A 27,034-nucleotide genomic window follows, 5' to 3' on the forward strand; every position below is an offset into this window, starting at 1 on the left:
GTGCTTTTATTCTTAGTGATTTTCATTTGAATTCATATTTCACAAATACACAAATATCAAAACCAAAGGAATTGTTCCAATTTAAAACAAATGTGTATCATTTGATAATTAAGAGTTAGAATCTGTTATCCTATTAAATAAACCCTTTCTCACATTTAAAAGGTTTTTTTCCAGGTTTATTGAGATATCATTGACGTACAGTGTTGCAAGAGTTTAAGGTATACAATAGAATGATCTGACTTCCAAATAATGTGAAGGAGTATCACAGTAAGTTTAAATAATTAGATAATTTGGAGTAAGATAAGACTCAGACAGATAAATAATCCTGTGATAACTCTTATAACATTTTATTTTCTATGCTTTTTATTTTAATAAGGAAATATAGGAACTAGATTTTAACTTTTCAGAAAAAATTCTCTCCCCATAACATTTACAGTATGGGGCTTAACATCACAATTAATGTTCCAGTAATAATGTTAATTTTGAGAGCAAGTTTTTCAGTAGAAGAGTACACCTAATTGTGTAATATTCATTTTTTTCCAAAATTTAGGAAATTCTTAAAAGGTAATCACAAAATCATCCAAAAGTAACATTGATTCTTTGAATCTATATAAATTAACCTATTTCTCAAAAGTGCCATTAGCTCAACTGTTATAAATGCATGAAAGAAGAGATAGTTTTAAAATTCAATATAATTCATAAATAATATTTAGTGACCTTTCTTAACACATTATGTCTCATGTCAAAAATATTAATATTATATCAATAACAGCAAAAATGCTAAATCTTTTATGATTTTATTATCTAAATAATGAATTGTCTTTCAAGGCACATTCACTGAAAAATGAAGTTAATAAAGTTCAAATTCTAGTTTTACATCATTCAAATAAGAGCATTGTTTTGAAAGGCAGCAAGAAAAAGAAGACAGGAAAAAAGTAGATGAAGCCTGATTTAAGGTAAGTAGCAAAGTGCTTGGCTGAAGGCCCTGAACACTTGCCAGAAAGGGACTACAGATATAACTCTGTGTCTTCTAGCAGCAAATAAGAAACTTACATCAGTTGCCCAATTGTTTTTGAAATAATTAAGTTCCTGGGGAACATGGTTGATTCTGCACTGAGAGGTGGGAGAAATGATTTTATTTTATGTAAAGAATGATGTGTAATTATTGTGCTCTTAAATTTTGTATGCAAGCATAATGCAAATTGTAATTATTTTAGAACCATGTCGTTGGATATTGTGTCTATTTTAACTATTGTTATATTTCCTTTTGGGTATCTACCTTTATTCAGTAAATATTTATTGTGCTTTTACTGTCCTATGCACTTGAGATGCATCAATGAAGAAGACAAAGATGTTCTTGTGGCGCTCACTCCAAAAGTATCACATGCTCATACAGTACTCTAATAATTATGGCAGAGACGGAATTAAATGTTGTTATTATGATTAAAAAATGTGGCCATCAGAACTACGTTATGTAAAATATCATAACTTTAAATGTTTAATTTTAAATACAGACTTTAAAAATCTGAAATAATATAATAATAAACATAGCTAATAGTTAAAATGCACTAAATATTTACTAATGGGATACATCATGGAATATACTTCACACTCATTTCATCATATAGAGCAAAACAATTAATCTGGGAGGTACTATTACTAACTCCATCATAAAAATGAAGAAATGGAATGGAGCTCTAGTCTATTTTAGATTGAATCTGGAGAGTCAGTTTTGTGTCTGGGTCCAAACTCTATTCAAATGGGATAATAATCTTGCCAAGGGTTATGTAGCAATTTTATAATAGAAATAGGACTAAAATAATATTATTTTCAAAGTATTTATTTTATATTCTCATGGACATAGAATGGAATGAAGAAATGCTGTATTTTATCATGATAAAGTATTAAGAAAATAATTTTACAAAGAATACCTGAGTGCTACAAAATATCTTTTAATACACTTATTTTAACATAAGAGCCAAGTTACATCATTGATGTCCAGCTTGCCTTGCTTAACTGCCTTGCTTTGGCTTGCTTAATTTAATTGTGTATTAAGACCAACTGGATCTTTTTTTCATGGTTAGAGTTTTCCAAGGCCTCAGAAAGACGTCATTTCCCCTATACCATTGCCCCAAAATTGCAATATTAAAAAAAAAAAAACCTGACTAATCCTGCCTAATTGAGGCTTCACTTAGCGTGGGTTCCTTACTCTGTCTAAAACAGAATATAGAAAATAGATTGCTAATAGCTGATGTGGAGCTCAATAAGCTTTCACTGTATGTTATTACTCTCACCTTGGTATACAATGTGGAACCCTTGTTTGTTTTGTGAATAGTCACTGTGAAAATACAAACTGGTCTCATGAGTCGTACTAAATAAGGAAGATGGTATTTGAGGACCACTCAGTCGGCCAATAACAGTACTAGTTTCAGATGATCCACTTCTTACTTCCAAGTAATCATGTATGGTTTCTGTAGAAAAATTTACAAACTGTAGATGTACACCTAAAAAAGAAAAACAAACAACAGTACTTTATTGCTTTAGCCAGTTAAATATGCGTGTGTGTGCGCACACAACACACACTGACATTAATATAGTTATATATTTGTTTCCATTCAGGTCAAGGGCCACACTCTCAAGATCTGGGCCCCGGGTTTGCTGTTTGCTAGGGCAGTCAGCTTTGCCAGAGTTCAAAGTAACAGAATACTGGTCTTCATTGCCCACTACTTGTCACATGGGACTCTCTCTTTCACTTTACTATAATGTGGCCACAGCAAAACCAATTTAAAAAGGGGGCTTTTTTGCTTTTTAATACCATTTAAAATTGTATCAAGAAATTTTTAAAGGTAAAAAGTCATTCAGTAAATATGCATTTTGTAGTATTCCAATTTGAACCAAAATATGATTGCAGTTTTTATTTACTAACAGAATCAAACTCCACGCTTGGATTAGAAAGTAGTCATTCATCTATAGGGGATACGTTAACTTCCCCAACATATTATTTCAGGCATGTAATTTATATATATTTTTTTCCCTACTATTTTATAAAAATATTCCTATTTTTATATAATTGTCTCAATAAATTCTAGTGATCATTGTCATATGCTCTAATATTGTAATATAGTCCAAATATCTTTATAAACATACAAATATGAGATAGTATAATGTCTCTGAGATGGAAAAAACAAAATAAAAGCCTCACTGAAGTATGTTTGCCTAATTCAATTAATATTCAATTTTAGGGAATTGGAGGGTATTTTATCGTAACTATCATTCTCCACCTTGTTAATAACTTGTTATCAAGTGTTTGCTAGACCCTCTTTTAAATTTTTATGTATTTATTTAATTTATTTAAGTGCTAATTTATTTAATGCTCACAATTACTCATGAGAATCAAGAAATTGAGGTATAGAGAAGCTAACCAATGTGCTAAATTACACAATGACCTAAAAGTGCTGAAATTCAAACTCAGACCCTCTGGCTCTTGGACTCTTGCCCTCAATGACTACACAGAAGTTCTCATCTAAAGTCATGTTTTGTTGCTGGAAAAAAGTGCCACAAAAAGTTTTTGTTACATGGGAAAAATGTTTTATAGGCAAATACATTTGGGAAACATTCAAAATAGGATTTAAAATTTTAAACAAGTTTCTATACAATTATACAAATTTCTTGGAACTTTGAACATGCTACCTTAATATGTGAGGTTTTAAGAACTGCATAATTTTTTCCCAGAAACCTCCCCTAAGCCTCCTTTTCACAAATCATCTTGTCAATAAGTGGTTTATGGACATAAAAAAATGCTCCTTTAATTTTTGAAATATATTCCATTTTCTTTTCAAAATTACAAATTACCTTTTTGAAATACATTAGAACTAATTTTTGATTTAACCAAAAACTCGAAGGAAACAGTGGTATTATTTAAATGTAATCAAATCAGAAAGTCTCTAATGTTTTCACTTCTAAAACAGAAATGTGTATTACTCTTAATTTTAATGAACTTGGTTTTTAAAATCAAGGAAGTATTAACAAAAGGTAAGTTGATATAATGATACCATTAAAATATGCTTAATAATTTATTTTAAAATAATTCACTTAGCTCCATAAGCAACATGGGATGAGTCCTCTTAAGTGACTGGGAAAAGACACATAAGAATAATCATACAGCTTCAAACCTATTATTCATTAGCATCGTGATTGTCGTTCAATGAATGGACATAGAATTTGACTATAACTTCAGAGTGAGTTTCCATGTCATAGCCATAATAATGTTTTATTATTAAGAGAGAATTTTTTATTGTTGAATTTCTTTAGCTTTTTCATCTGCATCTTTCAATGTGTCACTCTGTTTACCTAGCATTTGTTTCCCCACAGAGGGACCATCTTTGTTGAGCTGACTCTTACTTACCTATAAAGTCACAATTTAGGAACCATTCCTCTGACAAGACTTTTCTCCATTTCCTGGATGAGGCTGGGTGTCTGTACTAATTACAATCCTGTATTCTTTATTATAGTTTTTTGTAATAGCATATTTGACTATCTGTCTCCTCATTATGACTGTAACTTTTCTGGGGAAAGGTACAAGGTCTGTAACACTATGCATTTTATTCCCACCTTGGCATAGTACTTGGACTATCAGATGTAGTCAGTAAAGAGTGATCAAAACTAGTTTCCTGTGAATTTATGTAAAATATTTAATTATGTAAAATATTTAAATAGGAGTGTTTATTCTGAGGTCATAGATGTCTTTGGGCAATGAGGTACTAAATTCAGTCCTCATTAAGTGAGATAGTACAGAATGTCTTAATTGCTTGAAATCCACAGTTTGTGTGTGCTTCACAGGGAGTCTCTATGCATCCTTGTCTTCTGTGATTTAATAAGAAGTCTATCTTCCATTTATCACTTCTATTTAGCATATACAGACCTTTGGGATATGAAGTTACAAGAAGATATATTAGTGAAAGAAGAATGAGAAAGAATCTATGAAATGCTTTACAATGCAATATATCCAATACACTGGGAATTGTATTATTAAAATTAGAAAGTATTAAACTATATAGGTACCTAAGACCCAAATTAGAAATTTTTACTACTTTTCAAATGTAAAATATTATTTATTTGCAATGACTATTATATAAATCCAGGGATGTCTGGGTGGCTCAGGTGGTTAAATATCTGACTCATGATTTCAGCTCAGGTCATGATCTCATGGTCATGAGATTACACCTGACGGCAGGCTCCATGCTGGGTGTGGAGCCTGCTTAAGATTGATTCATTCTCTCTCTCTCTCTTCTTCTCCCTCTTCCCCTCTCCTGCTTGCTCTCTCTCTTCCTCTCTCTCAAAAAAAAAAGAGACAAATTCAATAAACTAACAGAAAATAATTTATCTATATACTTGGTTCCAATGATAAGAAGAAAGACACAAAACAATCATACATAAAAATCATATCAAATTTATTATTGCCACACACATCTAAGGCTAAATCTATACAAATCAATGGGAAAATATAAAGTTATCTATCTATCTATCCATCCATCCATCTATCTACCTATCATTTAACTATGAAATTAGAAAATGTCCATATATTTTCAATTATCCTAGTACTTCAACTGAAAGGTATTTGGTTTAACAAAACACACTTGGCTCAAGCAATCCAAATTTTACTCTTTAATTGATATAACTGTAGGTAATGCCAAAGTCAAGTATAATTTATGAGTTTTTACTACACATTGATATTTCTTTCTAAGGATGCATTAATACAGAAAACTCTTTCACATGCTTTTAATATACATACCAAAACCTACGGGCAACTTTACTGTCCAGGTGCAATCTAAACTGCTGGGGTAGTTTCCAGGAAACCCAGGGCTGAGGATCACGCCGCTGAAATCGGACATAGCGCCACCACACTGAGCTACAAAATGAGAGGTCTCGTGTCAACCAGAACAGTAGGATACTTTATGGTATTACAAGCAAATTGAAATCATTTCAAGTCTTAATCATGTCTGAGTTAAAACTGTTTGATATAAATTTTAATATTGTCAACTCTCATTCACACCACACACTATAATCAAAGATAATCAATTGACAATGCATTTTATAAAATAGCTTAAACAGACAACATACTTTCTTCCTCAGCAATAAATGCAAGCTAAATCAATTATTGCTCAGCAAGAAGTAGCTCGTGTGCAGTGAATACAATCCAACAAGGAAAATACGTCCTTTCCACAACAGGCAGCTTATTTCTTATCCGTAAATACTTCCAGGCATGTATTCATTCATTCCAAAGATGCTATAATTTAGCCAACAACAACCATTCTAAACACTGTATTTGAGAGGGAACCATTTTCCCTACATTCTCTCCTTCTTCTTTTTGTGAGAAGGTTAAAGAATTTTAAGAAAAATATTTGTTTTCGGGCACCTGGGTGGCTCATTTGGTTAAGCGTCTGACTTTGGCTCAGGTCATGATATCATGGTTCATGGGTTCGAGCCCCAAGATGCATTCTGGGCTGATAGCTCGGAGCCTGGAGCCTGTTTCAGATTCTGTGTCTCACTCTCTCTCTGCCCCTCCCCCATTCATGCTCTGTCTCTCTCTGTCTCAAAAATAAATAAACCATAAAAAATTTTAAATAAAGAAAAATATTTGTTTCTCTTGTTAATATGTGAAGGATTTACATATCACACATGAGATATGGTCACCTTTTATACTAAAAGAATCTAGACAAAGAATAGGGAAGTACAAAACAAGTTAAAAGAAGCACAAGGTTTGAGAATTTAGGCATAATTTATAAATATGCTTGTTTCAGACTCCCTATTATATTGATTTGCTATTAATAAGAAAAAAATACAGGAAAAGATACCACGTTCGTGATTAGATAGAACTATTTAACATGTATTAAAAGAGTCATTGCATTTTAGAAGCTAATTCTTTCCTCTAAAAGTACATTTTTATTGTTTGGTCATATAAGGACTAAAATACATTTGTTGATTGTGGGATGAAGAATCAAATTTCATGACTGTGCATCAAGTTTGAAAGTTACATGTATAACTTATCTGCAATTTCATTCATTTATTTATTTCTTGTTAGGAATAACAAAATATACTCAAACTTCAGATTATATATCATGAAAGCAAATTCAGTAAAAATTTCACTCATGTTTTGTTTATCAGTAACCTGTTTGACAGTTATCTTTAACTATGTGAACTGAATGAATTATACCAGATAGATTTTACTAGGGAGGCATATACATAATATTGTAGCAATTTTCATATAAACTTTTCTTTCAAACTATGATTACCATTGAGATCTAAAGAGAGACTTGTACACTGTCTCATCTTTCTGAAATCTCCACTAATCCATCCTTAAACCAGAGCAATTTTTCAACATATAGAGATAATTAATGTTCAAAAATTCCTTTTTCTAAAATTTGACAGTTCATATATATTCATCACAGTCTAATAAATAATGAGTGGTGAAGAAAATATTTTGGGCCTTCAAATATATTTTTAAGGGACACCTGGGAGGCTCAGTTAGTTAAGCATCTGACTCTTGATTTCAGCACAGGTCATGACCTCAACAGTTCATGAGTTTAAGCCGATGTCAGTCAGGCTCTGCACTGATGGCCTGGATCCTCTTTGGGATCCTCTGTCTCCCTCTTTCTCTGTCCCTTCCCCGTTCATGCTCTCTTTCTCGCTCTCAAAAATAAACAAACAAACATTTTAAAAAACAAATTTTGTTTTTCAGTTTTGGCTAGACTGCGTTGTTAGGTTTGTTTTGCTTTGTCGTGAACTTTCAGTAAAAGAACACAAGGACGCTCTCTTGCTTTCTTGCCTTCAACATCTTATCTTTCGACTGCTCAGTGCCCCTCTAATCTGTTACTTTCTATCTCTTTTGATATTACCTGAAAATCCTATCATCTGCATTGTTCACCTTTCTAGAGTTTAAATCCCAAAATCAGAGGAGAAAAACGGAAAGAAAATGAAGAGCAAAGAAATCATGAAGGAGAAAGAATGACAGGTAGCAAAAGACATAAAGAATCCAAAAAAATGCATCTGCCCTCAGCTCTGCATTCACGCCTGTTTATTCAGTGTCTGCAATCTCCCACACTCTTCAGTCATTAATGACAATTCTGTGTGTTCCTTCTAGTAGTGGCTGTGTAGTAAACTCTACCGTGCCCCATCACACTCTTTTTGTTAAAGACACAACTATATCCTCACCAAGATAAACACTACCATAGTCCTCTCAGATAAGATCATCTTTGATTCTTTTTTTCTGATTTGTCTCTATTACCTAAAAATCTCAAGTGACTTTTCCTTCCATCCCTCAAAATATCTGGCAGATTGTTTATTTTCCAGTTCACAAGGCTGTAACCTTATTACTTGATGACTGGAGCTGTTAGACATTCTCTGAGTCAGCCTCCTGCCTTCTGTTTATCCTTCTAATAAGGCCATGATGTCACTTTAAATACTTTGTCTATCAAATACAGTACAAGCTTATTGTCCAAAATTCATAGAATGCAAATAAGTGAGTGTAAAAAGAAATAAAAGTGCCCTCTAACTTTACTACCCATAGATAACCTATTTATGTTTAGATTTTTCTTCATGTGCATGTATATTTACTGTGAATTGTTTTAAGCCTTTTTATACGTAACTGTATATTTTAAACTTTGGTCATGTCGTTAAGTATTCCATTATAATGTTCACTTCCTTTTTTTAAAGTTTCTCCCCCATTATTGGACGCTTCACTTACTGGCGATTTTTCATGATAATAATTACCACTCTGAATGTCTTGTGTGTTCTAGGTTCAGTGCTAAATACTTTAAACACATTCTCTCATTTAATTTTTACAATAGGCATCTGAAGTGGACCTTATTATCCCATTTAACAAGTGAGCAAACAGAAGATCAAAGACTAATACACTTGCCATACATAGCTATTGTACCTTAACTGAAATTTGGATATAGATATATTGAGCATCAACTCTAGTAAGTATTCCACATAGTTTCATATCAATTTTTTCTTATATGGTGAAATTTAAACTTCCTGGTTAAAAATTTAATTTATTAAATTATCACTTCCATCTAATACTTCTCTTGATAACAATGTACAATGGAAATGGAGATTTAATCCACATGCAATACTTTACCTAAAAAAATTGGTAAGAGTAATAATTGGTGCCAATAATACAGCAAGATAAAAATTGTCATATACTACTAGGATGGTATTTAAATCGATGCAAACTTCTGAAAGCAATATGGCATAATTTATCCAAGCTTTAAATAGTTATATGCATTGATATAAATAGTCTACTTAGGTACAATTCTAAGTAAACAATTAGAGTGCATGAAAGAATGCTAAAAGACTTATAAATGTGTATTGAAAGACAAAAACTTAAACTCTAATGAAGAGAAAATAACCACACAAATTAGGCTATGCTGTGTGCTATGAAGTTATTTTAAATATAAAATTTTTGAAAACATGCTATGATATGAAAAATTATTCTAATTTAATGTCAAGAAAGAGTATTGATTATACATAAAATACATAAAGAGTGTGTAACTCCCTATCTATATACATATACACACATAGTGTAGAAAGTTGGAAGCCATTTCTGAACTCACTAAAGTTGAGAAAACTCCTTGTGAGATAAGGCAAGTTTTCAAGTCCTCTCCATTCCCACTCAATTATTTTTGCTTGAGCACTGACCCCAAGGCACCTTGGTGACTGGTATCAGGAGTGACTTGTCCCCTTATTCTAAAATATGCTGATTGCACCTTCTGAAGGAATTTATTGTAGGAATTTCTTCTTTTATGATTATAAGAGCAAGTATACATTTCCTGAGAAGCCTGTTTTACTTCCCCTCAAGAAAACAGGCTATTGACCCCTGCTCACAAAGAACTAACTCTTGCTTTTGCTTTGATAAAAACATTGCCTGGTATTTGAATGCTGAAGATACCTTCCTCCCCCAATATGGTAAGCATCTAAATCATCTACATCAATCACTATTGATAAAGAGTATTCATGAGTCTTCTACCAATCTATGTTCTGAGAAATTTTTACATACCAAAGAAATTTGTCATCAGAAATCATTGTCTAAGGCAAATGCCACTTCTGGTTTGTACCCCGTACACTTTTTTCCATAAATAAAGCTGACTCTCCAGTCAGGGCAGAGATGCCTGCCTGGTGATCAGAGAGAAACTTGTGGCTCTCTCATCTCTCTTGTGCCGACACCATCCATCCTTCAGGGAACCCTTGACCTGCTGGAGCTGGACTCCATTAGTAGAATGCTAAAACTTTATTTTAATTTATTCCCTATGCAATATTTATCAAATGTTTACTTACAATGAGAACCATTCTAGACACTGGGGATATAGTAATGAACAACAGATCTAAACTCTCTGTTTTCATATCAGCAAAATATATATCCTATTTATTTTGTTCTCTGTACCTTTTTATATTCCCAATTTTTTATACCTAACTGGATACACACACACATACACATACACACCCCACACACATAACACACACACATAATTGGCATTGCCTGCATATTTTAATTTTTACAATAGGCATAATATACATATAATTTTATAATTGAAATTATAAAATTGACATTAAAATTGACTTATAAATTATTTATGATACCTAAAAGTATATCTTCTAAAAAATATTATCCAATATAAATCTGAATGCTTTCACTATCTTTTGACAATTAAGACCATCCTTGCTCCTAAGCATATTTTCCAGTAGTCTCAACAAGAATAGTACACATGGTACATAAGCATTACAGATTGAATTGTCTCCAACCTACACTCATATGTTAAAGCCTTACCACCCAATCTGACTATATTTGGAATTAAGGCTTCTAAGGAGGTAATCAAGATTATATGAAAAATCATAAGGACAGAGCCCTAATCTAATAGTACTATTGTCCTTCTGAGACACCAGAGCGGTACCTGAGTGGCTCAGTTGTTTAAGCATTCTACTTGGTTTCAGCTCAGGTCTTGAGGTCTTGATCTCATGGTTCATGAATTCAAGCCCCACATCAGACTCTGTGCTGCTTGGGATTCTCTTCCCCCCCCCCTCTCTCTCTTTCTCTCTCTCTCTCTCTCTCTCTCTCTCTCAAAATAATAAAAAATAAACCTGAAAACAAAAAAGGAAACAAAATAAAAAAGAGAAAAGACATATGAAGATGCAGGGAGAATATGGTCATTTACAAGCCCACAAGGGAGGCCTCAGAAGACAACACCCCTGCCAGCACCTTGCTATTAGATTTCTAGCTTCTAGAACTCCGAGAAAATATATTTTTGTTGCCCAATCCAAACAATCTGTGGTATTCTGTTAAGGCAGCCCAAAGAAAGTAATACAATACAGAGGTAAGTCTTAGAAGTCACATCAATTCTTTTGTTTTTGCCTCTTTTACTACTCAAAAGAGGCTATCTTCTTCATATATTTATCTTAATTACACTTATCATCTGAAACTCTATTTACGTTTTATGGGCTATGTTTCCCAATGACTTGGGTCAATGTCATCTAATCTTCCTGAAATTCCATCATGTAGTTAATGGTAGAACTAACTTACTCTTATTTCATGTCTTTTATTTCTACCACTCTAACATAAATAAATGTTTTAAAGATAGGGATCACACCTGATATTTATTTCTCATACTCTGTAGAGCCCAGGATATTAATGTTTGCATAAAAATACCAGAAATGAAAAGAGAAAAAAATGAAAAAGTGGATAGAAGTAACTGGAAGAAACATTAAGTTAGGGCACAAGTTGTGTCCCATCCTTTCTAAGATCCAAGGGCCATTGTGGTACATTCCATATCTAAATTGTCTGTCACTACTGAAGACATCTCAAGGACTATCATGCTCCTTTTGGTAGACTTCAGATTCCTTGTTTCTGGTTCAAAAGCAAGCAATGGATATTTACTCATTTTCCTGATCTATGGATATTTCTATCATACCACACTGAGGAAAAAATTCTTAGGATCCAAAAATCTAATACTTTTTCTAAATTTCTAAAGTCTTTCATTGATATTGAAGTTTGAATTTAAAAATTCTAAAAATTTAAAATAAGTAAAAAAGATGTGAAATATTTATCTCAAAATAGAATTTCCATAAAACTTGACAAAAAACTATATGTTTGAAGAACATTATATACAAATTGTGTCTTTAAAGTTTGACAAAGCTTATAAATAATTTCTTGTTCCTCAACTTACCCAAACAAATTGGGATTGGATAATTCCATCTTCTTACAGGTCCAGGCATACATGTAATATGAGAATGACCCTATGTAAATAAGACATACAGTTCAGTATTCACTTTAAAAAGACTGAATTAAAGAAAGCAGAGTGACTATCATAAAAATAAGCTTAAATAAATATTGTCATTTCTTATATTTTAAAATTTTTATTGGAATTCTCAGTATGGCTTTAGAAAAAAGTCATGATAAAAAATTGGTTAAAAAATGGAATAAAATGACAATATACATTAATGTTTATAATAAATTGCTATAATATTTAAGGTGAGAAGTTAAAGCATAATTTAAAAATATTTAATAAAAGTATTAAAACAAGTTGATTAAGATATATGAAATTTTAAATTGAAATATAAACTCCAAAAAGATCTAATTGTACATCTGAGACTAGTAATTTGTAATACAACTTTAAAGACTACAAATTATTAATTTTTAATTTTGCTTTCTCTAAGGAATTTATTTACCTAACATATGAAATAGTTTCTGCCTCATAATTTTTCTCAATTTCTTAATAGGTCTTTAGAAAGATTTTTTATGGAACCATAAGTTTGAGACCCTCTAAAATGAATTTGTAGTTGATTTTCACTAATTTGGGGAATTTATTATCATGGAAGTTTTATTTAATGCTTTAAGTAGCACTCAGTTTTTATTTTGAAATCTAAAAGATTCTAAAAGATCCAGGAGTTCAGTTGTTACATCCAATGTGAATACAGAAAAATAAAAGCATGAAGTAAATATTAATTTTAATTCTAATATAATTTTTGGTTACTTGCAAACAATACATATTTAGTCCAGGAGCACGTGGTGGCTCAGCTGGCTACACAACTGACTCGATGTGGCTCAGGTCATGATCTCAGGATTCCTGGGTTTGAGCCTCATATCGAGCAATCTCTTTTTTTTTTTTTTCTTTTCACGGTTGTATTTTTGATTCTCAACCCGTCTCCCTGAGACACACCTGTGTGTTCACCTCAAATCCTTCTCTAAAAACACACTCAAGGCCAAATTTCAAATAGGGCAGTAAGGCAGGAGGCCTCTGAGCCGCAGAGACGCCAGAGGAGTAGAAGGCTGGGAAGGAGGGCTTTGCAGGCAGAGGAAACAACCAGGAAACCGTAATTAGCAACTGATAACTGCCGTGTGACACCTCTTACATGCTGGAGCCACTGCTTTAATTCTTTCCCCAGAGGTTTTGGCCCTGGAGGGGTGGAGAACCATGAGGGTTGACGGGCCTTTCTTAGCCTGAACTGTAACACTGGCAGCTGGAGGAGGAGGCTGCCAGTGGTTCATCTTCTGCCCACTGGGCCTGGGGCAAAGATGTGGGTGCAAATCCTGTTTCCAGGCGGCCCCTGAACTCCCATGACCTGGCGTGTAATCGGTACAAAAGTAAACATGCCTGAGGGAGTCTGCCCTCCCTGGTGCACCAGCAGTGCAGAGCCTGCTGGGATTCTCTCTCTCCCTCTCTCCGCCCCTCTCAATCTGTCTCTCTCACTCTCTTCCTCAAAATAAATAACCTTAAAATAAAATACACATTTAGTCCATTCCATTAATTTCTTTTATGTATAGGTTTTATGAACAAATTGAATACCTTTGACTTGTTATGCTACATTGTTTGAAATCAATATTGTTTTGAAACTTTTGGATTATCAATCATTAAATTGATGTTAAAATATTCTGAAAAAGCAATGGATATCAAAACTATAATTTAAAAATCACCTTACCTGAAGAGAATACCCTTGATCACACTGAAAGGACACCACATCACCAACCATGTATCTGTCTCCAATTTTCATTCCACTGCTAGGAGTCTGTGGTTCAGGACAGGAATCCAAACCAATTGCTGAGAAATATAATGATAACAGCATGAGTAACTTTCAAGTAATGAATGCTTAAATTATGCATATTAAATTACCAAAATGGAGTACTGTAACCATGAAATATATTTAGTTACATGTAAAATTACATGTGAAATTTTGTTAAATGTGTTTGTAAGGAAGATTTGTTGCCCAAATATATTATAAATAAAAAGGAGAAAAACATGTAGCTCATTGAAACCTAAAAAGTTTTGGTGACTCTTGAAATCAGTTATTTCTGAAGGGGAAACAATTATGTAATTCAAAACACTTCCATTATTTTCACATTAACAACATTATTTTTCAACATACAGGGATGAATACATACTAAATGTTGTTTTTTCCTAAAATAATTTGAAGTCTTAAAAATTTAATGTTTTTACCAAAATATTTTTCCAAATATCTGAATGTACTACTAATATAAACTTTTTATTTTATTTTTTTAATTAATATAATTTATTGGCAAGTTAGCTAATATACAGTATATACAGTGTGCTCCTGGTTTTGGGGATTGATTTCCATGATTCATTGTTTACATACAATACCCAGTGCTCATCCAACAAGTGCCCTTCCCAATGCCCATCATCATTTTCCTCTCTTTCCTGCGCCCCTCTCCATCAACCCTCAGTTTGTTCTCTTTAAAAGTCTCTAATGGTTTGTTTCCCTCTCTGTTTGAAATTATTCTTCCCCTATCTCAAGATCCACATATAAGTGAAAACATCTGATATCCTTCTCTGACTGACTTATATTTCCAATAAAAGCCAATGCTAATTATCCATTTCTTTGTAATTGACATTTTGAAACTAATCTAATGCATACTTAAATTATAGGAGGGAGTAGACCACTTCAAAGTCATTATATATGTGTGTATACATACATATATGTGTATATACATACATATACATATATGTTCTTTTCATGAGAAAACATTAAAAGTTAAATCCTAAACAATTACAATACTTCAGACATTCTTTTACTCCCTGATATTTCCCTCTGACAGATGCTCTCCTAGCTCTACTTTCTACCTTCCTTTGTAGTGCTCAATATAAACTAATAATGAATAAATAATTATGTAATTAGTCATTCAATATTTATTTCCCCTCTGAGAATAGAAACTCTTAAGGGCAGCTTAGAGCACAGCATCTTAAGGAAGCGTTCAAAAATCATCAGTTGATTGGATGAAATGAAGAATATGAAAAAGAAAGTGAATTCCTATTTTGATAGTTTCTTAATAAAAACTAACATCGACCTCTGCAATTGGAGACAATTTCTCTGTGTAATAATACAATGGTCAAAGTAGCTAAAAACCATGCCAAATTACGTCACACTTAAGGACAGAAAATGACATGAGAGCACTATCTTGATAGAATTAGATTAGATCAGAAAGGCAGGAAAGTAAATTGGTCATTTGAGAGTGCATTTGAGGCAATCCTAGAGGAGGGTGGTCCATGGACTGGAATTCCAATGCCCTGGGCTTCAATTAGGTAGGTCTCTAAACATACATCCTGTTCCATATTTCTTGATTTTTCTGAAATCTTGAATTTCTGGACCAAGGCAAGACAAGTTACTATTAAATTGTGACTACTTTAAAAATCTTAAGGTTTCATGTCTTGCTTCCCCAACTAGATTTTAGGATCTAAGAAGTGAAAGAAACTGTCTTATATTTGTTTTAATCTCATTTAATACCCACTAATGGGCCTTAAACATTGAATTTATCTGATTTCATGAAGCCCTTTTCAGGAATGAATGAATATACTAAAAAAGTGATTTATGATATAAACATACATGTCTTATAAATAAGATTTTACCTTCCTTTGGTACAATTTTAGTTTTTTGGGGAAGTCCTGAACAGTACATCTATTACTCTTTACCACTAAGGTCATTCTTGCAGTCATTCTTACTGAGAAGGCCAAATTTTGTACATGTTCATTTTTCTTTTCTATCAAGTACTTCATTCAGGGTCATATACACAAAAAACTATTAATATATTAAAGTGGTGATATTTTTTTCTGGAAGGAGGACAAAATAAGACTATGGTATAGTGATGCTATAGAGTATTGAGAGCTTTATTGTTAAGTGAGGTTCACACATAATATATATGGAAGTTGTAAATATTTTATGAATTTTAATTTTAAAAATGTGATACAAACCCAAACTATGTAATAGTAATTTTGTAAGTTAAAATTCATATATATATATATACATATATAATCACAGAGAAAAATGAGTAAAAGGGAATATGCCAAATATTAGGGTTAAGGTTCCTGATTATTAAATTATTGGTGATTTGTATGACTTTCCTTGTATATTCCTGTATTTCCAAAAGTTTTATAATGAACATGAATTTTTTATAAATAATAAAATTACTCATCCATTAGATCAATTAGTACTATTAGGCAATTTGAGGGTAAAGGAACATATTCCTTTCTATTGTTCAAGAATAGACTTAGGAAAAAAGAGATCGAGTTAGACCAGGTAATATGTTGAATATGATTGTTTCAAGGAAGAAAGTAAGGTGATGAGGTAATCAGATAAACAGAAGTCACTGATGGCCTCTCTCATTTTTATTCAGCCAATGATTTTATGTACACTAAGGAAGATAAAATAGAAATATCTGAAAATCTTACAGTTCATATTTTACATTTTTTATTTAAACAAATAAAACTCTGAGTGATTAAATAGTAATTTTAAAGTAGCTAGATTTGTGGTGGTGATTATTCATAATGGATATAAATGTTGAATCATTATGTTGTCCACCCAGAACTAACACTGTCTCGTAAGTCAACTACACTTCAATTTAAGAACTCTTTAAAAAGTCTTCTTTACCAATTATTTTCACTTATTTATAAGTAACAAAATCAACAGGTCATTTGTAAGAATCAACAAAGAAAAAATAATTTATATAAAAATATTGCAAAGCATTCTCTCCTGTTTAACCAAAGCAATCAAAATATTGACTCATTTGCAGCTCTGTGAGTGTACATTTTAAGGGTGCTGGCAATCAAAGATACTCTTTGGGTGAATTTTTGAAATGAGAATTGGATCAATTGATCTGCTTTTGTAGCCAAAAACAAACAAATGAATCCAGTGACAAATCCGTATCAAAAATTGCACAGAGTTATATCTGCTGTCAAATTACTGTAGGCAGTTACCATGAATGAAAATGCCAAAACCTCAGTTCTCCACATTTCCAAAATTTATTTTTAACCATTTATTTAGAACCAAAACCTATTCTTTCCAATCTGTTCACAAGGCAATCAATCTGCAGTAAAAACACTCTTAATCATAAATCATATCATTTATATCTGATCATTCTGACTATATATATATATATATACATGTACATATAAATATATATATATAGTAATGACAAAATGTTAAATAGACTCTGACATAAGGAGTTATTGAGCACCTATTGTGTACTCTGTGTGTACTCTATCGATCTATCGATCTATCATCTATCACTGCCCAGAATTCCATAATGATTTTAATGAGTTTTTAACGCATTGAGAGACGCAGACAGAAAGAAGAAGGAGGAGGAGGAGAAAGTTTAATTACTGCAAAGACTCCTCTTAAGTTGTTTTGTTAAAGGCAAAACTCCTTCACAAATTTGACATGACAAACTATGTATAAACTCGTTGAAAATCAAAACCAAAATATTGGAACTGCACACATGTAAGATAGGAGCAGGAACTAAATCATGTGTCTTTGCACAAAGGTTGTATTCAGTGATAGGAATGTCTTGCTATTATAAATATATTGCATGCCTTCAATTTTAAATTTGACTCAAAATAATGGATCAAAGATAACTATTATTTCTATGTTTATACTAAATAAGAGGGTTTTTAAAATATACTAGAATTACCATTTGGCATTCCACATTTAACATTACAACAGTCTGAAAAAAACACAGAAATTGGTGGTAATCAAAGGATGGATTCAATATGAGCTGGAGTACTAGTTTGAGGACTTGTAGAAAACTCCAATGGCAAGCACACAGAATTTGTTCTGCTTTAATCTACCTTGGAATTAATTTATTAATCTGGTAAACAAATATTTGTCAGATACCTATTATGGAACATGTAAATTGAATATTTGTAAATAAGTTTTTTTCAGAAGGCACAATTCTGACTGAATAGTCACTGAGAGGCAGCAGTGGGTCAGGGACATGTTGTGATGTAAAACCTCTCACATTTGCCTTTATCCTTAAAGTTTTACTTACTTACCTTACTTGTTCTTACTTCAGTTAACATTTAACTTAGCATTACCCTAAAAATTAATTAAACATCCAGTAATAGAAACTACTTATCAAATTTGGAATAATAAAAACTACGTTAAATGATAAAATGCTATTTAGGGTCTGACATAGCAATTGCCGAGCACTTATTGTTGACTCTGTATCCTGTTAGATGTCAGAAATGCAAAGAAATATTAGCAACATAAGCAACCAGGCTCTAAAGAAATATTTGATGAAACAGAGGCGATTGAGAAGATTACAGTGTCGTGGAACAGTCACAGTAAACTAAGGTCAACCTTTGTTTAAATTATTATTTCATACAGGATAACCCTACTAAAAAGTATTTATTTTACCAACTCATGGTAAGAGGGATAAGGTGACTGTGCTGTCCTGGCAGACAAGGTGGCATGTTAAATAAATGAAGTTTTAAGTGATTTTTCCTTCTTGTATGGAAAAGAGAAGAATGTTTTCCCCCTAAAACACATTACATTGTAGTGTTTTGAAAAGGCAGCAAGAAATGACGGTGAAAAGGGAGACTGAGTCTGCATTATGAACAGTTTTATAATCTCAACCAGTGTAGGAAATTGTATTTTTTTTTCTGTGGGTAGTGAAGGAAAATTTTAGAGTTATTAAGAATACAACCTCAATCTGCACTTTTAGGTAAAGTCTGTAATTATTTATGTGCCTCAGTTCCCTTACCTACAAAATGAGGTGTAAAAATACCAACTTCATAGGAATATTATGACACTGAAGGAAAATAAGATACGCATAATAAAAATAGTGTCAGGGACATAAAAACTAACATTATTTAGTGGTTTTAAGCATGGAAGTGAGGTTGTCATTCACGTTCTAGATAAAGGATACTTTTTCTGTTGTCATAACAGGATGTTTCTGTATGTTTAAGATCATTAAGTTTCACATATATACCCTAAAAATACTAAAAAACAATATGTAAAAAAAATTATATAAAGTGCCAAGAACTTAAGTACTTTGAATTTGGTGATTGACCCCTAACACAAAGTTAAAGCTAAAATGTTACTTGTTTTACTGGAGGAAAAGCCAACAGACCAGGACTAATGTAATAAGCTCAAGCCACAACTAGAGGAAGTGTGGAATACAAAACCACATGTTCCCAGAATTCACAACTTAGGCTAAAACTATTTTTAAGTCAACACCACAAAGAAGTAAAAAGTCGATAAAATGATCATGAAATAAATTTTGATTAAAAAGAAAGAGAAAACTATGATAAAACTAGTGGCCTTATAGGGTTAAGGAGTGAGATGTGTTTGTAAAATCTATTATAGTTATTTGCATTTAATATATTCTGTTAATGGCAATTGAAATTAGAAATGACAAATATTTATAATTTAATTTGGGCAGAAGAGGTCTCTACAATTAACATTGTAACATGATGATGTACATAAACTAGTTAGAACAAGAAAATGAGTTTAAGTAAAAACATAATTAATCTTAAAATCACTATATTTTTCTCAAAGAATCAATTATTTAATTAGCCTAAGGGAGGGAACCATTTTTAGTGATTATAAAAATAAACTCATTAAGACCTAATGCATTATCTCTTAAGCATATTGCTCAAGGATGGAAAGCAGTAAAATTACTATTATGCTGAATTGAATCTTTTGTTATTATAAGCTAGAGTCAAATGAATACATGTCCAGGCATTTACTATTTCATGACTATTTTGTATACTTTTGGGTATTCAGACCAGCCCTTCCATTATGATGTGGGATGATGGAAAGGTATTTTCGGACCACCTTTGTTTCCCCAGGATTTGCAGAAAGTTATTAGTGGCATATATCATGACTATTTTCAGGTTTAGGAGGGGAGAAAAATCTATTCATTATGGTAACATATGCATTTGCCTTTCTCAGAGTACTATGTCCTAAGATCTCTGTGCATCCTTATATTTGCAAACACCATTACTGTATGTAGTTTGCCCTTTTAAAACATGTGCAGTGTATAAGTTCAAAACCAAAAGCTGCATATTGACTTATAGATGCTCCACTATCCCTTTAGAAATTTCCCTGTCCCTTTAGAATTTTCTTTAGAGTGCCATACAAATGTGTATGGCCATACATTTCAGGAAATGTGAAATGTGAAAGAAATTATATATGCATATTACAACAAATTGTCACTTCTAAAGTGTTAATGATGAAACTCTAACAGAATCCAAGTGGCAGAGAAACTAGATATTGTAAATTCTATTTATGGAAGCGTCCTAACAGTTGATCAGTGTAATGTCATCCCATATACTAGGGACATTTTTCCAAGTAAAAAATATATTTATGTAAGACATACAATTACAACCAGAATCATATGTGTTCAACCCAACCAAACAGCAAAAAACACAAATTATGTTTAAGAATTAATTCCCAACATTCCTCTGGATTATTATACTGAATAATTCAATACTTGATAGAAAAATATATTAACTCAGAGCAGCTACATCTATTGACATGACTACCAAACCAGCACACATTTCCAACACAAAAATCTTTATGTCAACTTATGATAACACCAAAATACTAATCAGAATCTCAACTAATGTTTTGGCTTTTCTTTATTGAAAGAGAAAAATGTATCTTCCACACTCAAGAATTCTAATACGTGTTAGTTTTCCTGTGTTTCCCAAGGTTGCTATGCAAACATATCTTCTTCCATTCTGCTTGCCTCCTTATCTTCAACATTCAGTTTCTTTTGTTAGTAACAGAAATAAAAATGGAGGGTTTTCTTTTTTTTTTCTTACTCTTTCCATTAATACTGGCTACCTATTTACATATCGGGTAATTTGTTTGAATCTATTAATATAAAATCAGAAGCCCTCAAAGTTTCAAAAAAATAATTGCAATAAATTTAACAAGTGTATATTTACTACCTTGTGTGTCTATATTTTAGAAAAATTACCCTGATTCAATTTATTTGTGGACCAACTATAACCTCCAAGAGAGCATAATTTGAGCAGCATGACTATAAATTTTAGAAAATATATACATATAACTCATTTGCCATTTTTTCCTACTTTGCAAATAGCACCAAGAGCACCTTCTATACACATTTCACTCTTGCAAGCATATACTAGCATTTTCACTAATTAAATTAGGAAATACTTTTGGTTCCCAGATCTGACTGTAAGATGTGAGGCCTAATCATTACAGGTAAATAAAAATGGTTCAGTTGATACTGATTTATTTAGTTTAATAGCTACGATCTAAAATTCAAAGAAAAAGTCCAGCGAATTGAAAGGCAGATCTCCAATGGGATAAAGCAAAGCTGTGATTATAAAAAGTGGTAGGATCTAAAGTAAAAACCAAAACAAAAGGCCAGAACCTAAGAATCATCCTCTACTCCTCCCTCTCTCTCATCTCCAGATCTAACTAAATCTGTACACAACCATAACAACCGCCTACAGAATTTCTCACGTGAACTATTGGAACTCCCTTCTTTAGAACTCTTCTCTTTCTGCAAAACATTTTCCATTTTCCAAAATAAAATGGCTCTCCAGAAATTTAGAACTAATCACGTTACCTTCCAAATTGAAACCCTTGAATGAGTCTCCTATTTCTGCAAAAAACAATGTCTACCACCTTCTTAACCTGTCTTCTAGCACTTAAAATGCCATTTGACAATTTTTGCTGAGAGCTTGCTACGATCCTGGTACTACATAATAAATGCTTTCACACGGATGAGATAATATAACTTTGAAGCAGTATTTCAAGTTAGATAATATTATCCCATATTACAGACGAGGAAACTGGTTTTTTAGGGAACTTTAGGAATTGCCTAATGTCACATGGCTACCAAACAGCATTGCCAAGACAGAGACTTAAGTCTGATTCCAGAATAAATGCTCATATTATATTCACCTACATTTCTGGAGGTCCCTGAAAAGTACCAAACTAATTCCATACCTACACTTTAACTCTTACCTGCCGACAGGACTTCTATTCATATTTTGGTGAAGTCTTCCCTGACTCTGTCACTAGTAACACCTAACAGATTTGATTACTACCTTCTTTTAGTCATCACCTAAATTATACAGGATGTCTTCATACTTTGGTAATTGTGATATTGGGAAGCTGGTAAAAGTGCAAATATTTGGCTAAATCTCAGAAAACCAACTTGATATTCTGCGGTGGGATCTTATCTAGAATTTGAACAAGACTTCAATGACTATAATGCACAATTATCTGAGAAGTACCAACTTACTTAACAATAATTATAGTGTTTGTACTGTAATTTTGCAATTATTTGTTTGCATGCTCTTACTATTAGTGTGAAGTTTTTAAGGCTAGATATTATATAAATCTGTAGTATATACACCTAGAAAATGTATCTAATAATTAGTAGTTACTCAACAAACATTTGATGACTATACAAGTGGGTTTGTTCTTATATTTGGGAAGCAATATGGAGATGGAAAATTATGTGAGGAAACTGTACAGAGAGCTATAATATATCTGCCAGGACTGCTTGCTCCTCAAATTCTCTGAGGGCTTTCTTTTTAATGTTTATTTATTTTGCGAGAGAGAAAGAGAGCATAAGTGGGGGAGGGCAGGAGAGAGAAGAAGAGAGAGAATCCCAAGCAGGCTCCACGCTGTCAGCACAGAGCTTGAAGCAGGCTCGATCCCGTGAACCATGAGATCATGACCTGAGCTGATATCAAGAGTCAGATGCTCAACTGAGTGAGCCACCCAGGTGCTCCAAAATTCTCTGAGGTTTGTATCCCACCTCTACTACTCACTTACTTTGAGCTCTGAGATTATCATCTAAACTTCAGTTTTGTCATCTATAAAATAGGATTTAAACTAATACCTGCCTCAAGTTTGTGGGGAAAATTACATAAAGATATATCTATAAAACATTTATACTATGTTGACATAAACTGGACACTTGACAAAATGTTAACTTTATAATATACTGATGATATTATAATGATTCCAATAATCATGATGGAGGGATTGTAAACTGCCATCGAGGAACCTTAGCAGTCATTCAAATGCTTATGGTGTATATGCTCTGTTACATATGGCTGCGTGTAGTACAGATATTCCACACTTTGAAAGCATCATGGACAGATAAGCAAGTGTGAGCCTTAAATATTAGTATGTACCAAATTATGAGATCGTTATCTTTGATTCAAATATTTTAAAAAGCAAAATGAAAGAGTTTAAGCCAGCTACATAGAAATTTTCTTTAAAAAGACAGAGTAAAACCTGAGAAGAAAATAAAGTTGTACAAAAACAAGTAGTGTTTTGAACTATAAAATTACAGTTTTTTAAGGCCAGTCTGGCATACTTGGTACAGGTAGCCTGCTGGCTACAGAACTTTGGGTACCTGGGTGATAACAGCCAAGTCATAGGCCACAATTATATGAAAGTAGAATCATTAAACAAACATACAGTTATTTCCTTTGGATAAATGTAGTTACTGTCTTTTTTCCTCAATTTTCAAATTGAGGAAATATTTACTGGGGATGTAGAAGCAATAATACATCGTTGTGTGGCACAATATCAGAAATAAATGATATATAATATACTTCCCTCAAGTAGCTTAATATTCATTGAAAATTAATTCAAAAATGCTAATTAAAATTATCTAAACATTTGTTATTGCAAAGCCCCTTACAGTACCTTATAAGCCATAGCATACTATTTCTCTGCTCCAAACTTCCTAAGAAGTTCCATTTCAATTGGAGGGGAAAATTATATCCTTAAAATAGCCCACAAGACCGCCATCTTCCCTTCTCTCTCTTGCCTCATTTCTTCTCACTCTTGTTCTTCTCCTTGTTCTTCTTCATCCTCATGTTTTAGGGTGTTTGCTCTGGGTATCCTCTAAAACACCCTTTCCTCACATATCAGCAAAGTCTATTCCTGCACAGCCTTCCAGCCTGTGCTCAAATATCATCTTCTCTCGAAGATCTGCCCTTCATAACATCCTCTCTGCAGCCCCAATGTTATGGGTCCCTCAGCCTTCCATCTGTCTTCTTCTATGACTTGTCACTTTCCAAAGTGCTCTATAGTTTAAAAATTTACATTTGCAGTTTAAAAAACTTAAATTTTTGACTTTTATGCCCTCACCTGCTAGACTATAAGCTCCAAGAAGACTAGAGGATAGGCTCTCTTTTGTTCACAAATATGAACTATGCCTGACACATAAGTGTTCAGTAAATATTTGTTGAGTTAAGAAATAAAAGGCATATAGGAAGTGAAAGAGTGGTATCAGAATCCATGAAAAAGAAGAAAATCACTTCTAGAATGATTTGATTGGATCAATTATGATTTAGGGTAATTGATAAAATTGAGAGCTGTATATCTAGGAAAGGGAAAAAATGGGTCATGTCAGCTGTAGGAAATGAATGGGCTGAGGAGAATAGAAGAAAAGCATGTTATATCTAGGAAACAGACAATTACTGCATTTGATTAATGGGAAAGTCTTACAAAATACATGTGGTAAAAAATGACATAAGAAATTAGTGTTGGAGTTAGAGGCTAAAGGATGTTGCTTCAGTGACATGAAATGATCAAATGGGTCATGAAATGATCAAAATGGGACATGAAATGATCAAAATGGGTCTCTAGAAATAATGAGACCAAGGCACAGGAAGGATAGATTGGGCTCAAGGAACATCAGATTTGTCTGATGTGAAGCATAATCATAATTGTCAGGCAGTCTTAAGTTAAAATGTCATGATCTCAAGTTAAAGGAGGAAATAATCACTAAGATAAAATCCTCCTATTTGTCAGCATTTACCTTCTAAGTATGTAAAAAGCAAGGCATATCTGTGTGGTAATCGTACCATTAGATAATCTAAAATTTATTTCCTTAAAGTGAGTAGGAAAATCAGACAGGAAATATACTCACTTGTTGGAAGGGATCTCAGCCAAATTTCCATTTCCCAAGACAGAGGAACACCTGCTCTGTTTCCTGAAACCTTTACGATTTAAAATCCTTTAGGAATATATGAAGAGCCTTTTCTTCGTTAAAAACAAAACAAACAAACGTGAAATCTGTCCTTTTTATAGTGAACCTTAATGTTTTTGGCATCTGTTGCTGGTACTCATAGTGAGATTTTGAGACTGTTATTTCCCCATTGTGATTCCCTCCTTATGTTACCCTGTGGGCAGAACTTTTATCTCAGAAGCTGCCAGAAACAAAATACCAAAGATATGCAGTGAAATAGGTGTCTTTTCAGTGAAGAAAAGTTAATATGACTACTTTTTTTATAACACACACATACACTCTTACACACACACACACATTTTCCTGATACCCAACTGCTTGAGCATTTATCTTTTTCTAAGTATCAGAACTTAGATATGAATTTTTTCACAGTCTTTATTTATATTCATTAAAAAATAGTTTCCTCTTAGTGAGGCCATTGTGTTTTTATATCTCTACTGAATTAATTTGGAGGACTTCTGTAAACAAAGAAGCTCTTTAAAATTGTTATAACCCTCCTCTGCAAGTGGTCAGTAATGTAGGATTACTACAAAATAAATGTTTCTTCCCTATGAGAAGATTTCAAAACTTCACAGAAATTAAGACACTTCTTCTAGAAACAAGATAGATTATTTGCATGTGCACGTGTACACACATGCACAGACACGGACACACACACACACACACACACACACACACACAAGCAAGCCTTTGTGCTTGGATGTATTCGCCAATGTTTCTGGAAGGGACATACCCGAGTGTACACTGAGTGTTCAGACAGCCTTTGAGATTACTCTCTTGGACACTGCAACAAAACCACAGCTGCTCCAGGAAGTATTTGATCCAGCAAATGTATTGTAACCGCTTTCCAATCTGTCAGTAACAAAGCAGCCAAATATACTGCCATTGCTTGTTTTATAAATTTGTTCTTGATGACTGGAGCATAAGTTATTAGTCATTTCAGTTTTCTAAAGCTGGACTTAAGTTTCCTTGTTCAACCTCCCCTCCATTCCCTTGTACTTACTCAGTATTTCACAAATACTATGTTCATGTCCTTACTGATTAGAAAATAGATTTGAAAACATGAAGAATATTCCAAAATTTTTAACTAATTAAAAGAACAGTAGGCATTCTCTGGAACTGATTTCACTACTGTCCACCAAATGTATCATTTTCTCTCCTCTCTTCTATTTATCTGTCCCTATTCTAAATATCCTTTTTTTCCTATACTCCATAACATTATTTTTCCTGCTATTTTTCTAAGCTTCTTCATCTTTCTACTTATAGTTCCTATTTAAATTTAGATTCACTAGCTTTGTTTAAAAACAAGACATGCAATGAAAGCATTCTTATGTGACAACATTACAAAGTGGAACTATTTAGTGAGACATTTAATCAATTATCACACAAAGAATGGTCTTTTTCTACCTGGACAATACTTTAACTTTTTCCTACTAAGTTATTATTTGATAAAAAAATTAATGTTTAATGCACTTTACATGCTTTTTGTAGTACTGGTATTTTTTTATTCTATGGATTTTAATCAAGAAGTCTTTTAGAATTTTGTCACAAATAAAAGGGAACATCAAGCAAATGGTTTGATGTGTTAGTTAAGGTCCCTCAACATAATGTTTGTAAATTTTATTGGTCATCTTATGATCTAATTGATTCCACTTTGTGGTTTTTGAAAAATACAGTGAATATTGTCCTTAGATTGCCTACATACAGTACCCA

The 27,034-nt window shown here is 32.7% G+C and overlaps 1 protein-coding gene across 3 annotated transcripts in view; it reads right to left on the bottom strand.

The window, feature by feature from the left end:
• CSMD3 (CUB and Sushi multiple domains 3) overlaps positions 1-27,034 on the bottom strand; it is a 1,185,533-nt gene that overhangs the window by 130,263 nt on the left and 1,028,236 nt on the right. For all 3 annotated transcript variants that reach the window (XM_029923716.1, XM_029923715.1, XM_029923714.1), the window contains 4 exons: positions 13,972-14,090; positions 12,219-12,288; positions 5,792-5,908; positions 2,295-2,504 (listed from right to left, as the gene is read on the bottom strand). In XM_029923716.1, coding sequence (XP_029779576.1) covers positions 2,295-2,504; positions 5,792-5,908; positions 12,219-12,288; positions 13,972-14,090 — 516 coding nt within the window. The remainder of the gene's footprint in view (positions 1-2,294; positions 2,505-5,791; positions 5,909-12,218; positions 12,289-13,971; positions 14,091-27,034) is intronic.

Source organism: Suricata suricatta, chromosome 15 (assembly GCF_006229205.1).
Source record: "Suricata suricatta isolate VVHF042 chromosome 15, meerkat_22Aug2017_6uvM2_HiC, whole genome shotgun sequence".
Classification (NCBI taxonomy): domain Eukaryota; kingdom Metazoa; phylum Chordata; class Mammalia; order Carnivora; family Herpestidae; genus Suricata; species Suricata suricatta.